The 15,857-nt window shown below is 41.1% G+C and overlaps 1 protein-coding gene across 2 annotated transcripts in view; it reads right to left on the minus strand.

The window, feature by feature from the left end:
• Nucleotides 1-1,416: 1,416 nt before the first annotated feature.
• LOC101868605 (E3 ubiquitin-protein ligase MARCH8) overlaps nt 1,417-15,857 on the minus strand; it is a 98,266-nt gene continuing 83,825 nt past the window's right edge. Inside the window, exons 4-8 of one of the 2 annotated variants that reach the window (XM_013130269.3) lie at nt 13,041-13,120; nt 11,892-12,737; nt 9,799-9,979; nt 6,968-7,115; nt 1,417-4,509 (exon numbers count right to left, since the gene is read on the minus strand). In XM_013130269.3, the coding sequence (XP_012985723.2) occupies nt 4,205-4,509; nt 6,968-7,115; nt 9,799-9,979; nt 11,892-12,737; nt 13,041-13,120 (1,560 nt within the window). In that variant the 3' untranslated portion in view covers nt 1,417-4,204. The remainder of the gene's footprint in view (nt 4,510-6,967; nt 7,116-9,798; nt 9,980-11,891; nt 12,738-13,040; nt 13,121-15,857) is intronic. The other variant, XM_034062390.1, reaches the window with a different exon arrangement.

A 15,857-nucleotide genomic window follows, 5' to 3' on the forward strand; every position in this document is an offset into this window, starting at 1 on the left:
ATCTCAAAACTAAAAGATAATCCCAAAATAAAAGGTCCCACTTACATGTTTTCTTTGTGTATGTAACATAATGCTGTGAAAATCCAGCCAGCAATATCCTTGTTCCTGTATTTGCCCTGCGTCACCCATATTTGAGAGGGAACCAACCCAGAGTCACTGACCGCCCTCTCATTGCTGCCCACAGTCTCTGCAGCAGACTATACCAGAAATCTGTATCTTGACACGCTTCAGCTTTGGGAGAAATTTGAATCTGACTCCCACTTTGCAACAGATACTTATCCAGCCAAACACAGGCCAGAAGCAACCTGCTCCTGCATGTGGCCATATCCATGCATCCCTTCAAAGGTTTCTGAAGAGCAACACACCAAACAGACCCTGCCTTATAGCACTGCCACAAGTAAGACTGATGCTCTAACACAGTAGAGGGGATTGGCAGAAGTAGGCTTGGACAAGGAGTTACTATTGCTTCCCAGGATTTCCCAGGTACAACACGGTGGCCCAGCACTTCTCTAACTCCTTGCAGGCACAGTGTAACCTTTGTTGAATCCCTCCTGCTGAAACAAAGCCAATCACAATGACATTCGGCCACAGGAAGCTGTCCCCAGCTGTGGCCATCTCTTCAGAACACAGGGCAACATTTTAAACACCATGACCACTTCCAAAATACCAGGTTACAGTTGAATAAAGTCCTGAGAATTCATCGGAATTTAACATCTCATGATCTCTTAAATGGGATCAACTTTCTGCAGCACACACATGTATTTCTGTCATAACGCATGTTCATGACCTGACAGATACACCATATATGACACAGTGGGGGAATTTTCTTGGCACGGGCAGTGCTTTTTTTAGACAGGATTTAAATCAACAGAATGGATGATTGGTCAGATGTCTAGGGCATGGGATGTACCATCTGGCAGTCTAGGAGAGGATTGTGGTAGATGGTATTAAGCTTTCATTCCCACCTACTTAAATTCTCGTCTCAGAAAAAAACCCAGGTAACCTGAACTGACTTCGGCCAAGCAACAAGGACCAAAAGAAATCAGACTTCTGTTTCAGTCATTTCAAAAGCTGCCAGAAGGAAGTGTTGGAAAGCCTGAACTGACAAAGGGTGGGCATTCCCCTTACTGACATCTGAGTGGGAAGGACAGAGCTCACCTGAGCTAGCATCAGTGCCTCACAGCTGGAAGCTGAAAACAAGTCAACAGTATCTCCGTGAGAAGAACGAAAAAGTATCATTCAGCCTTTCTCACATCCTTTCATGGCACCATGCAGCAGAAATTACAGCTCAAAAGCCCACTGCTAACACCAAGCAAGAATCAGCATGAGAAGTGTGACCAGCATAAATGAAACCCCCTGAGAGATGGATCTTCTGCAGCTCTTCCTGGCATGAGCATTCCTAAGCACTATGAAGAGTTTAAACATTAGGCTTTTATTTTTGTTCAGGAAAGACCTGTAGGGAGACAAAATGGTAAGCAGCAACAGTTTCATTTGCAAATATTTTCCTCCAGATGATTTTGCCAGAGATGATTTTTCTTCCCAAGATACACAGGGGCACAGCAAAACCTTCCGTATCCTGAATACACTGAACACTACCTGGCATGTGCCACATGGAGCTTCCAAAACACAAAATGATATTTCACAATGTTTCACCAGGGATCACATATGATAGTGATGGAAAAAGGACCAGCGTGTTACAATATGCCTTATTGCCACTTGTCAGAACATCGGTCAGGTATCAGTGCCTCTTAGGTGTGAGCTGGAAAACAGGTTTCATACCAGAACTCGTCCACTTTCATATCACCTACTGGCCACAGATTGGATGAAAATGCACGCAGCATCACTTGCTAGATGATTCTTTGCATCTTGCAGTTGTAAAGTGAACATCTTGCAGACAGGTAAGCCTTGTGCACTCAGGCATTTCAAAAGAACACAAGGAAGGTGTGCAAGACCTGATATTTAACCACCTGAGTTTATCTAGTAAATCTTTTCACAGAACAAAATAGAAAACAAAACAAGACAGTGTATTATCTGGGTTCTCGTAATAGAAGAGAATGACCTACAGCAGAGTTCAGGAAAGGGCCTGAGTAATTGCACTTTAAATTACGGTAGGCATAGGCAACAAATTCTACATGTGCATGATCATGAAGACTGCTGTCCCAACTTTAGCAGGGTATGCAGGGTTTGTCTGCCTGTATCACATCAGCATGGGACATCCTGACACCCACCAGAGTACACAAACCCATGCCACTGCAGCTTTTGATAGGACTGCCTAAAGGTCTTGGTATTTACAAATATCTCTAGAACAAGGTACCATGTTGTTCATGATGATCACAGGCAGTAAGCTTCAAGCACAAGATCATGCAGAAGCACGCTTTTCCTGTATCAGTTCTTAGAAACCACTGGTGTGTGTTCTCTTACCATAGTCCCTTCTCTGCCTTCCTTTAACATAGTAATTTAGAAATAAATTAATATTCCATTTTAAGGAAAAAAAACCCCAATCTCTCACTGTTATTCTTGGGAAAGTCTTAAAACAACTACTTTTATTATGTAAATAACTTGCCCAATGAAAGCTGTAATTGAAAAAGACTAAGTAAAACCTGAACAAGAGCTGAGGATTTAATTCAGTGTCTCAAGTAAACAAAAGCTTTTACCTAACTAAGCCCAGGCAGTTCCTACTAAGACCAACCAGAAGATTATCATTGACTTTACAGAAATTTATATGTGGCTCAGGTAGGGAAAGTCAGCTTCATGTGCTGATTTTTCATGGGGCTTTGTTTTTGCTCTAGTCACGCTGAGACTTCAGTTGAATGAGGGCTTGAGGCTGGATGGTGGTTCACTGAAGCAGACTGGTCAAGCAAATTAGCAGCAGACACCCCAGGCTTCAGGCAACTCTGTCTAAAGCCCGGCAAACAGATTTTAAAGCTGTCCCTCTCTTTTCATTAAGGCTGACTTGATTAAAAAGCCAGTTCCAAATTCAAAAGCACAGACAAAACTATTCTCTGGCCATGTACTGCATTACATCAGGACTAAAACCAGGCAGGCATTTTTAAACTCATCCACTTGATGCAGTATTTACTTCCTAGACTTTGATCTCAACATCTCTGACAATATCAAATTCTTGTGTAATTCACACATGACACAGCACGGAAGAGGGAAAACTGATCTCAGCTGTATTGACTATCTTTTTTTTCTGTAACAGCTCACATTTTTACCAACGTAGCAACAAACCCTTTGCCAATGGTTTGGAATGAAAGTTACATCGGGTATATATGTGCAGGTGTGTTGATGATCTGACTTGCTGGAAAAAAAAAAAAAACAAAACCAATTCCCAAAACAGAGCATTGAAACCGTTACACATTGAAAACAAATGCTGTACACATCCACTACTCCCCATACACAAGTGCAATATCCTTTGATAAAAATTGCTTCTCAAAGGAAACCCAAAGAGGCAGAGTTTTTAGTGTTATGTTTAGTAAGATTATGTGGGCATGTGCTGGAAATCACAGGTTGGATTTTTTTTTAATTTTCCTTTCTTTTGTGTAAGGCAAGAAGTTTACTTTCCAGAAGAAAACATGGGGTAAAGAATGAAGAAATGTTTCAAAAATGACACATTCGTTCAAGTTTCATTCTCATTTGACATACATATTACAAAATAAAGATTTTAAAAGTGCTATATGCTTTGTAAGTCTCGTCACAATATGTAAAGCAAAATTTTACACCTGCTGCCTAAGACAAAATGTTAGTGGCAGTGTTAGCAGTAGATTACACTCTAGTTCTCTCATTTCCCTCAGTGTCTGGGACAACCTCCTTCATCTTGCTTAAAGAATAATAAACAAACAAACCCCACTCTACACATATTCCAGAATCATTTAGAGTCATCTTCTAAAGTAACAAACTCCATGAAGTTGAAGACAGTTCACTAGTGACTTGCTTGATATCAACCCAACGTTCATTCTACCCAGTATCCTGTGGCTCTGATATGCCAGTATGAGAGACAAAATGTTGAGAGGTATGCAACTATGATCACATTGACAGATATGCCAAAGGGATTTAAAAATATTCCAACAAAAAACAAATGTAAAAAAAACTCATCCACCAGCTCTCAGCTGTTAGCTGATTTTAAAAAGGTAGAGCAGTTTGCAGTAAACAATGGTATTTTAAACCTTCAAGAACATACAGAAACACCCCTCCCACCCAGCAATCAGACGTGAAGGATTTCTGCAGCACAGTCTTCTGGCTCTGTGTAATGTGAAGAGTTTGTGTCTGAATGGTGAACCCCAAGCATTTCTTTACTTTCGAAGTTTGGCTCCATTAGTGCAGGTTTTTCAAAAATATTCTTTTTGCTAGTTTCTGGACAGTTTTGTACATATATTACTCGGTTATAAGCTTTAAGTCTCTTCCATAGCTGTACGTACACTTTGCATTGTACATACATGAAAAGAAGTCCTCCAGTGAAACCAATAGCCACAACCACCAGCTTAGTCCAAAATGGCCACTCTAGAATCCCTGGAACAAAGAAAATGAAAAAAGAAGAAAGAAAAAGGACATGGTCAATACTGAATGGATTACACTGCATCTCTCAGAAACATCCTGTAAGGAAATTGTCAGAGTTCGTTTCACACAAACTATTCTTATTTTGCCATTTTTCTTGTTTGGCCTTCCCCTTCCTCCTTCAATTCAAACACATGCAGACTTCTACTTCATGTATCACATATATTTTCACCCACCAGATGAAAAACACAAAAAACAATGGAGTCTCTGTGTCTGAGCTCTTGTGCAGCACAATCACAAGCAGAGTCAAGGCAACAGCTGGTAATATTTACGTATTTTTACACCTGTTTTTAAACAAAAATTGGATCAGATGATGAAAGGAATTCTGTGGCATGGTTTCTGTTTCATAGCAGCAGGCTTAACTCAGCAAACTAACAAGTCTGTTCCACTATGTGGTCACACAGTACGTGGAGTCCTAGACCTTAAATTCAAAAGGGAATGACTGTTATCGTCTAGCTTGATATCTTTGTTATGCAGACTAGACAATTTTATCTGCATCAGACCCAGTAACTTGTAGTTGAACTAAACCATCTAGTGTTAGAGATGCTGAAGCATTCTGGCAAGTTTACCCTCCATCATTAAAACTCACCATCACTACTTTTCCTGAGGTTGTCCAACTTGAACTTTCAGACACTGGATCCTGTTACACCTCTATCAACTACCTCTAAATGACAGACTATTCATGTTATACATCATCTGCTTACATAAGTCCTGTATCCACCCAGCCCCTCTCCTCTTTAAAGGTAGGTGGCATCACAAGATGGATATGAAACCATCTGAATCACCCACTGTCAGGTTTCTCAGAAAATAAAATCATGGCCTTCCAAGTCTTCAAAGTTTTGACCATTATATAGGCCAGTGTTCTTTTGGAAATGCATGGTAGCATGAGGGGAATGAAAATATTTTAGTCCCAAAATACAAAAGGCACTGCAGTGTGACTACTGACAAAATCCCACCCATGATATATACCTGAATCTCTGATTCACAGGTGAGCTATCTGATGTCATCTGTAGGCAGTGATAGTATATGCTTGCTCCTGTGCAGACATGAATGTATACCCACACACACTCCACACCCCCCCGAGCTCATTACAGCATCCCACAGATTTAGAATCCAAATGAAGAGAGCAAAGAAAGCACTAGTACGTACTAAATATTCACCCTATTCCTTCTATTGATGTTCATCTAACATATTTATTGGCTAAAATAATATGGATATAACAAATCTCTGAAAGTATATGCTTTTCATTATCATATGGAAACCTTACACTGAAAGGCCAAAAATTTTCACCGTGCATGAAAGAGATGGGGTTGGATAGAACAGAAACTAAAAGATTTAATTCAAAGCAGATTCCTCACTGAAGTCATGAGCTATCAAACTACAGCCTAAATGAGAAATGACAGCAAAAATGTTGTCTGAAGTACTATTCTGCTGTGAAGAGACTGTAACAGCTCAGTGGATTTGCAGGTTTATCGATGCTCAACTACCTCCCCAGATGATGCTCTTCAATCACCAACAAAACATGTTCTACCTGCATGTCTAGTTGAGATGCACTATTCTGCAAGCAAGAACAGGCTGCCTCTTAATGGCTCCCAGCCTTGGCAGATACCTGTCCCTTCTATCCCCACCTTCAGGAGCAGCTCAGCTGCCTGAGGAGCAGTTCTGCAACAGCTGCAAACCTGTAGCCCAGCATACCCACAGAAACAGATTGCAGATTGGTAAATTTACAGCTGGTGTACTACAGAATGCCTGATATTCAATAATATATGAGTGCACTGTGGTGACAAACCTGCCATGAGCTGCAGTGCACCTGACTTCAGTTGTGTGAATTTGAGTCCTAAGAATTACCCTGAATTTTTTCTACTACAGGCACAACCACTCCCCAGAATCTTCTCCAGTCTAACATGGCACTCACAAGAAACTTGTACTAACCCACCTCACAGATGACCAACTAGAAAGAAAACCCTGATGATTTACCTCAAAGATTTTGATTTAGGTTCTTCTTAATTCTTCTCTTTTTAAAAACTCTTCTGGTTTTGCCCAGTTAAAGGTAGCCATAGCAGCAATCAAATACTTACTTCCTTATCTGCCCAGTACGAGTTCCAATTTAAACTAAATCAGCTAAGGCAGTGCAATTTTGTGTCTTGCTACAGTGGATTAACTCTCATATCTGTGCATGTCACAAGCGCAGACTAAATTGACTTGAAATAGACTTAAAAAGCACCCACAGATAAATTTATACTGATTTCACTAAATCATTTTAGAACCATCCTTTAAAACTAACTTAACCTCAGGCTAAAGGTGACTATTCTCATTTAAACACTACCTGCACTCTCATGCTCCTCATCCTCTCTGCATTCAGGATAACTAATTATTCCAAAAGAGTGAGAGGGAAGATAAGAAAGTAACATACCAGTAGTCTGTCCCTGTTTAATCTCTTCAGCAGTCCTATCTATCAGGACGTAGAGAGACCACACAACACAGGTGATGGCAATGACATGGAATGTTACAGAGCACATGATCTTCCTCCTCTCACTGGCTGTCATCTGCAGCTTCTCCCACTGGCAAGGAACCCAGAAACAGAGATTAGGTATTTATTGTAGTTACTGGAGAGTATAAAGAAAGAGAACATTAATAAGAACAAAAACCAGGCAGGAGACTGGTTTCCTCCTAGCATGGATTTTAAAAGTCAGACAGCATCATGACCACAGCACATGTGTGACAGCTGGTAGGTAGCTCACCCTGCTGTGATGGGAGCCATCCCGGTGCCAGAAGGGACCTCCAGGGCTCAGCTCCCATCTGGAGCCTCAGCACAATGCCATTGCACCCTGCTTATCCACACAGGGGCGACTTCAGCACAGAGGCACCCTAACACCTTGTGCAGTCCAAGCAAGGCTGCTCTTTCGTGTGTTCCGCACTCAACAGCAGTTACCCACAGTGACAGCTGAGCATTGTGAGTGTCAAAGGGTAGCCTTGCTCAGGCAGGCATTCAATAAAACACTGCAGTACAAGTGGAACAATTGACCGGTGTGTGTAAGACATCTCACACTGAGCTCTGTTAAGAGTCACTCTGTGCACAGTGAAGGCTGTTTAGCTCTCAGCTCACGGCTGTTTAGTTCTCACCTCCTACCTCTGGGGGTTTCATTCAATCTTCACATATATTTAACACTACTTACAGCCATGACACTCATATTTTATTTTCAGCATTTCAAGTGCACTTAAATACATATGCCCTAAGAACACATAGTAAAAGTGGGATGACAGTTTTTGTAAGTGAGAGGATGCAGCAAATTAAATCCCCAGACTATTGATGATGTTTATATAGCCCACAAGAAACCAGAAAGTCAGGTCACTGTATTTAGGAAAGCCACAAAGAAAGCAAAAATTATTTTAGATGCTTCTAATATGCAATGGATTGTAAAAAAAAAAGTTTTGTTGTTTTTTTTTTTTTTTTTTACCTGAGACACCTTTTTTTAATTATTTTTTTGAAATTTCTCCCATATATATGATAAAAGGTTTTGCATGTGGGGGACACATCCCTCAACATACGTACTTGGAACATAAAGTTAAGATGGGCTTTTCTCACACTTTCACAAAATATATGCTGGGGCACACAGGCTTTTCATACATACCTATGTGTTTCTAGAGAGGTGCATTTGATGTCTCCTAGAGTAATTTTCAGAAAAAGAGGACTTTGAAAAGAAGAAATAATGTGGAAGAGAGCAAGGATGACCTGACTGGTATGACTGAGATCACCCATTATGCTGAATCACTGTTTCCAGTGCTACAAATAAAAGAATAATTGAAACATTAAACAGAGACTTCGTGATCCTCTTTGTCTTGCCGACAATGCCTTTGGCCAGTCCAAGCCACATCTCCAGTTCTGCAGGCATCTAAATGTCATGATGAACACTTGAATTCAATACATCTCGCAATGGCATGTTAGACTCATGTCATGCTAGAAAGCTATGTTCTTTTAATCTTGTTAGAAAAAGATTGGACTAAACTATGGCTTTAGTGTCTAGACAAAGGTTTTTACTTTTGGTAGAAAGTATAAATTAAATTATTTTGTCAAAAAGTACGCATGTGAAACTTATTTGTGAATGCTTTTACAGAGCCATGAGGAATTGTGCTTTGATTTATATTTCTCTTTTCTGCTGGATCCACAACCACCAAACCAATGTGCATCACCTCATCTCAAGAGACATGACTGCACAGCAAAAGAGAACATATTCTGCTAACTATTTAAGTGTGCAGTAGCCCAGAAAGGAAACTAGAATCTATACACCCCTGATGCATTATTCTGATGAAAGAGCATTTACGAGTTAAAATAGGAGTTCTGGGGTTTTGAATTGTTGTTAAAACCAACCAACCAACCAAACAAAACCAAAAAACAGCAGAATATTTGGATTTAATGTCTTCTTTTTTTTTTTTTCCATTGAGATTTTAAAATGGAGTATCCATTTCTTGTCTTCCGTCATCTTAACTTGAACCTGACATATTTTGTTTCTCATCCTCTTCCCTTACTAACATAGCATTTGAACAGCCTGATTCTGCAATAGGACCTTAAGATACTGAGGAAGTTTAATTCCATTGCTACCCTACAGTCAAGCACAAACCCTATTATTTGTCCCATCATGCTCATAATCACCAGTTCCAGGCTGTTTTCTCCAGACTGACAGGATACCATAAAGGCTGAGTTGAAGATATAGAGGCAGCTTATCTTCTGACTTCAGCTGAATCTCTAAAAAGATTTTTTAGATATATTTAAAAGGAGATTTTTTCTTCTTCTGTTTATGGCTCTGTCCCTACCTTCTGGCATCTGGCCTCTTTTCTACAGATGACCTGTTCAGATATAACTAATGATGCTGAGTGATTCATTTTTGAAGGTGCCCAACAGCTTTTTCCCACAGGGCACGATATTCAGAAACTGATTCCCACCCACTCCAAGCAGAGAAAGCACAGAAAAAAACATTTACACACAGAGAGCTGCCAAGCTACAGTCAGTTTAGCTACAATAGCTAACTCTCAGAGCTGGATTCCACTGATGGTGAAATTTGACATGCTGAGTGTTAATTTAAATCTTTTCGCACCCATACAAAACTGACCAGACTTACTAAAGAGCCACAGAAACATGATAAATATGTGGGGGGTTCTGTGGACTCATGGGCAAGAGCTGCTTCTTTTCAAAGTGGATCTCTGTTTAAGAAAGCATTTCTCTGGGAAAGCAAGTCTTGTGCCTACCTTTCGCAAAGGCTTCAGTTTTGTCTCCATGATGAACTCATACTTGCACAGTTCACAGCATCGTGTATCTGAGCTCTTGATCCATTGCTGCAGGCAGGCTTGGTGCACAAAATGAAGACTTCCTGTGCAGTGACAGGGTGTAATCAAAGGGCTCTCATCATCTCCTTCACAGTGACATATCCTGAATCAGAAGAAAAGCTGATCATTAGGAGAAGAGGAAGCAGAAAGGATGCAGAAGAGGCATGTAATACCTGTGATCACACATGGCTGCCCATTGAGGATTCTGAGACATACATATCAAAGGAATGTGTTCCATAAAGGAGCTAAACTAAAGAATTCCACTGCTGTGCAAGCACATACACAGGCACAAAATAATTGGGCACAGACACTGTTAACTAGAAAGCCACTTTCTAACAGATAAGGCAGGCACACAGAATCTGACAGAAATGCTGTATCCAAAAGAAAGAACAGGGTAAGAAATGACAACACTTCATCTAGAACAATAGCACTTAACTGGAAATAGCACTTAAACAGATGAGATAGCACTTCCCAAGACAAAATACGGACAGAGAGCTACAGCTACTCATGGATTACAATCTGAAAGATAAAACAAGATTCCCTCAAAAATTGTGAAACAGCCCAATCCAGTAACATGAAGGGTTAATTTAGACAGCCTGGATTTTCCACAAGAGAAGTGATTATTTCTAGTGCCAACTGCTAAAAGACAGATCCACATTGCAAAGCTACAACATTGAATCTCTCCAAACTACACCTACTGTAAATGGATGAATAGGTTTGCTCTCCAATTCTTACTTTGCTAATAACGAAGCATCAGCTCCACAAAATTCCCCATTTCCCTCACAGCCTAACCATGCAGACAGCAAGGACCCCTTTATATATGGTGTTACTACCAGGTGCCAGCATTTGATTTCCAGCTTCAATTTATACACAACCCTTGGGTTCCATGAAACACCACTAAGCCCTTCTAACCATGTGGAAGAGGTCATGAATTGAAATGGGAACGGTAAGGAGCTCAGGGAATGAATACAAGTTACTAGGCATATGTGAAATACATTCTGGCATGCTGCCATCCCTGTCTATTACTGAAATCTCTTACTGATGTGTAGCATCTTGCCTCTTGTGACCTTGCTGATAGCTGGCAAGTGGAAATGAAGGAGTGGGTGGATTACAGCAGCGTCTTGTTGCTGACAAGCCAATATGGAACGAGATTTTGCTGGTAACGAAGGGGGGAATCAAATAATATTGGCAAATAGTAATTAAGCCAGCTTCAGAAACTGCTGTCAGCAAGGAGAAAGATCAGGATAGTACAATGATGGAGGGATGTTTGCTCTCGTACATGGTGATGCCTGCTCCTCAGTCACACTTTGGAGCTGGAGCTGTGGCAGACCTGCAGACAAGTCACCTTGAAGACAGTCCAGAGTTGCCTGCTCCCACCACCTGTGCATGATTAAATCCTCTGCAGTTGGAACAAGGATACCCATCCTTTTTGGACCTTGTACTATGAATATCACGGCACTCAGACCCCCATTTTGACTAAGGCATCCAGAAAGCCCTTTACTATAAAAGAGCATGGTAGGATACAAACTGTGTTGAAAACATAAAAAAATATCTTAGGCTCTATCAACCTGATCTCAGAAGCAATTTTCAACCTGTTTTCTTTCTGACTCTCCACCCTCTGACCAAACCAGCAATGATTGTCAGGACAACACTTGGCTCATGAAAAGCCAAGACATGTTCAGTTTGGCCTTTTAAATGTGTAGCTGATTCTCTCATGATACTTCCAGTTTGGGCAATGATAAGAGAAAAATACCATCTCAGAACCCCAAACATGGAACAAATTGCAAGAGAATTTATTTGACTCCAGAGGAAATTATTTTGTTTAGTAGCCTTGTTAAGTGCATCAGAGGCATGCAGGACAGCAGATAGAAGGCTGCATGCTTCAAATTGCACATATTAAAGCAAGGTGACAGGGTGAAAGAAAAGACAGAAACAGCACAAAGGCAGGGAAAAGCAGAACAGTCACCACCACACATGGGACGGCTCGAAGGTAGGTGGTTCTCTGGTAAACCAACCTGCAGGTATCCCCCGATGCGGACACAGGGGATAGAGGGGGGAATTTTTCTGAGAGGGGGGAAGGGCAGTCAAGGTCACTGTCCTTCTCAAATGAACAGAGGGGCGCCCGCTGCTCTTTTGTTTTCAATTTTACTGAGGTGCTGTCCTCAAAGACGTCATCATCTCCCATATCATCAGAGCAGAAGTCTGTGCTTTCCACCAGCACGCTGGAGGATTTGTCAGCTTGGAAGTGACTGGAATAGTTCTCCAGTTCGTGGAACTTATGCAGGCTGCTGGTGCTGGAGGTGTGGGAGAAGGAAAAAAGGTAACGCAACAGTTTTTTGCTCCTTGAGGTGTCATGGTCCACTTTGTCCTCCAGCAAGGGGATATGTACAGCGCTGTCGTTCTCTGCTCCTCCTGATGCACTCGAGTAGTTGGAAAGGGAAGGGATATAGGAGTGCTTAGAATTGGTAAAAGAAAGAGGCCTGAGATTCAGTGGTTTCCTCTCGTAAAGATGAAATTTGTTAATCTTTAAACACTGCTCTTGAGTCGGGGTCAATTTGCCTTCTGAGCATGTTCGCTCCACATAGTCAAAGCACTCACTGGTGCTCTGCGCCTTCTGGTCCACGTCATTGAGAGACTTGGAGAATTTCAGAGTGCGGGTGGGCTTTACATTCTTAGCAGACCTGAGTGCCTGGCCCCGATCCTGCCCACAGGAGTTTCTCTTTGCTGCATGCAACTTGTCCTGACAGATTACTGTCACAGTGACCCCTTGTGTCAGAGGGCTCTGGCAGTGAGGATTTTTCAAGACAACAGCAGACTGCACTGGACTGTGATGACAACACTCAGAAAACACTGCACTGGAACTGCATGCAGAACAGTGGAATAAAAGCACAGAAAGTAAAAAACAATTACAAAAGAGAACACACATAATTAAAAGTGAAGAAATGAGAAATTACAGCTAGTGTGAGAATGGCAAATGTAGCGGGGCCAAACAGTCAGTGGGATTTGACAAAGCAGTGTTAGACAGCAGCTGAGTCAAACAAATGGGATGCTTCACATGTGCCCCCATCACTTACTTCCCCATACACATGCTTTCCAGGTTTTATTTTTTCTTAACTTGAAGCTCGCATGAGCCTCACTGTGACCATGCAAACACCACACTTTACCTGCAGATGTCCTGGTTGGATGGTGTAACAGAAGTCCGAGAGAAACTGTGAGGGGCAGAAATAGAGGTTGGACTTCCAGCCTGCAGTGAAAGTAAAATAAACAAACAAACAAAAGCAAGTCACAGATCACAGGAGTTTGGTATGCACAGGAATCACATTCAGGCTCAAACACAGCATATGGAGTCAGATATCACTCTGCATCAGATATTCAAGGACTAATTGCAAGGAAGTGGCTTTATTTGCAAAGCTAGAATGGGAGGTCACACAGCTTCATCCTTAGGAAAGGTAGTAATCAGAACAGAAGTTTTTCCTCAAGGTCAAATGCAGCTATCTCTGAAGCAGAACCTGCCAGCTGTCAAACACTGCATAGAACAATAGCTCAGGAAATGAGCAAAGCTAAGGTAATTAGAACAATTAGGTGGAGGTGTGTGTATAGACTAGTCAGAATTTAACTACCACATAATAGCTAATCCTTCCGCTTACAATGATGATGAGAGATAGAAGCTTGGGGCTTTTTTCGCAAGACAGAGCCCTCAGTAATTCAGTAACTTAAACACTACTTGGGGAGTTATTTTCAGTACTAGTATAAACACAGGAGCACCATCTGCCAAACCAGACCATTCCCTGAAATACTCTTTGTACTCTGCAAGGCCTTTCATCCTACCCTCATTCTGACAGGGTTTTCCACCTACCTGGAGAAGAGGTGTGGCACCAGTCACATTCATAAGACCCAACAAGAGCAAACTGAGACATAGAATAACCAAAGAATTCAGCTGAAATAACAGTCCCGCAACCCCCCCCCCCCCCCCCCAAAAAAAAAAAAAAAAAGAAAGATGCACTCTTGGCATATTTAACACTTTATAGACAAGTTTCTAAAATCAATACGGTAAAAACGATCATTGTCTCAGAGCTGAGACATGATGGGCTATATTCTATGGGTCACAATCAGAAACTTCTTGACTCTTCCTAGAGGTTTTGGCAAGGGGGACACCTGAATTGATAATCACATAAAAGAGAATTTTTAAACCTGGTTCTCCCATGTTCCACAGCTGCTGGACAGGCTGTGCTGCTCACCCACTACTGAAAAACACTACTTGCATTTCAAAAGTCAAACAAAAGTTTACAGCTTTCTTGATCTACAGAGCAAAGTCTGAAACCCTGGAAGGAGCAATGCAATCAGGACAACACTAGTGTCAACACCACTCTGGGGTGTACAGAAACCAGCAGAGCCAGCACAGACCTGGGCCAGGGAAGTGCACAAAGCCAGACTAGGAACGACTCATGTCATGAAAGACGTGCTGCCACAGAAGCATGCTGTGCCCAGCCCTGTACTTTAGCTTGAGATGCCAGAGCTAGCTCATTTATCACTACTCTGATGATCTCTGGTCATGGTGCAACACACACACACACTGTATTTCTCTCAGGACTCTTTAATCCTATACTTACTTTGTTAAAAGACCCTACGATACACTTAAACAAGGCTGCTGCAGGCTTTTACACTCACAACAAAAGCAATAGCTTGTCACACATTATACTCTTCTTTGTGAGGGAAGATGGGCATACTAGGCTACACACACTACTTTGTAAATCAGATACAACCATCATCTTCCATTTTACAGGACTCATCTGTTAAGGTTTTGTTTCTGTAGCCAACAGTGCTACTGAGACCAATGTTTCTGCCCTCACACTGGGATGCTTCAGATGCACTGAGCCTGGTGAAACAGGTATCCATTTACAACTGGGTCTGCAAGAGACAAGAGCAAGACTAAACACACACCTCTTGATCCATAGTAAGCCACTGTAACTTATTTCCCATCCTGCCCAGCCAGGTACATGTATAGAATAAAACTCAAGAGACTGAGCCAGAAAGAAAACTGAGCTATGTCATGGCTGTTACAAAACAAATTAAAGACTTACACATCAGTTATTTGCTTTATCCTGTAAATTATGGTTCTTTACATTTTATACGACTTGCACAAGCTAATGATACAGAATGTTGATCATACAGTGTGGTGAATTCAGATATACTTGAAAATTTAATTTCTGTTTGATGCCTAACCTCTCCTAAAAGAAGGAACATCTCTGACTTCAAACCTATCTTTTCAAAAGAGTTTGTGCAGTAATTACTCTTTTTTTTAAAGGCTGACAAATTAGTGAAAGACCTGACACACTATAATCTGCTGCTATAATCATGCAAATGAAAATTAGTAAGACTTAAATAATTATTTAAAAAGACACATTTAGCAATCTTCTACAAACAAAATATTGAACCAATAAAAAAGCATGTTGCGTTCTGCCATGGAAAGAGAGTCATATATTGTTGGAACCGGAGCCACAAATCGATTAATAAATCTGACTCAGGTTTTATGTTATAACCAAATCATAGAAGGTAACCTGCTTAGAACAATTCCAACCTCTCCACACCTTCATTTTAACAATGAAGCTTTCCAAAAAGAGACAGTGGTATATACAATGTGACAGTGTAATAGCAGATGACTAGATTCAATGATCCAAAATTTCCCTTCTGAAACCATGTTACTGGTTTCTTGATCCAAATGCTCAGCACCAAGATGATGCCAGAGTCTCCCCACTTGGGAAATCAAAAGGCTGGGACAACAAAAAAAAAGAAGAAAAAAAGGGCAGAATTTAATTTGCATTTCAAGATTACTACTCTGTTTCTAGATGCCAGCACTGTTCAGAGCAGCCTGCAAAAGCCCCACATCTGAGGCACATTTCCTCTCATCTTCCTACTTCAAAACAAAAGGTCCTTTGCTCCACCTTCATACATAATGCAAATGCAACCAAAATACCAGCAGA

Source organism: Melopsittacus undulatus, chromosome 4 (genome assembly GCF_012275295.1).
Source record: "Melopsittacus undulatus isolate bMelUnd1 chromosome 4, bMelUnd1.mat.Z, whole genome shotgun sequence".
NCBI lineage: Eukaryota > Metazoa > Chordata > Aves > Psittaciformes > Psittaculidae > Melopsittacus > Melopsittacus undulatus.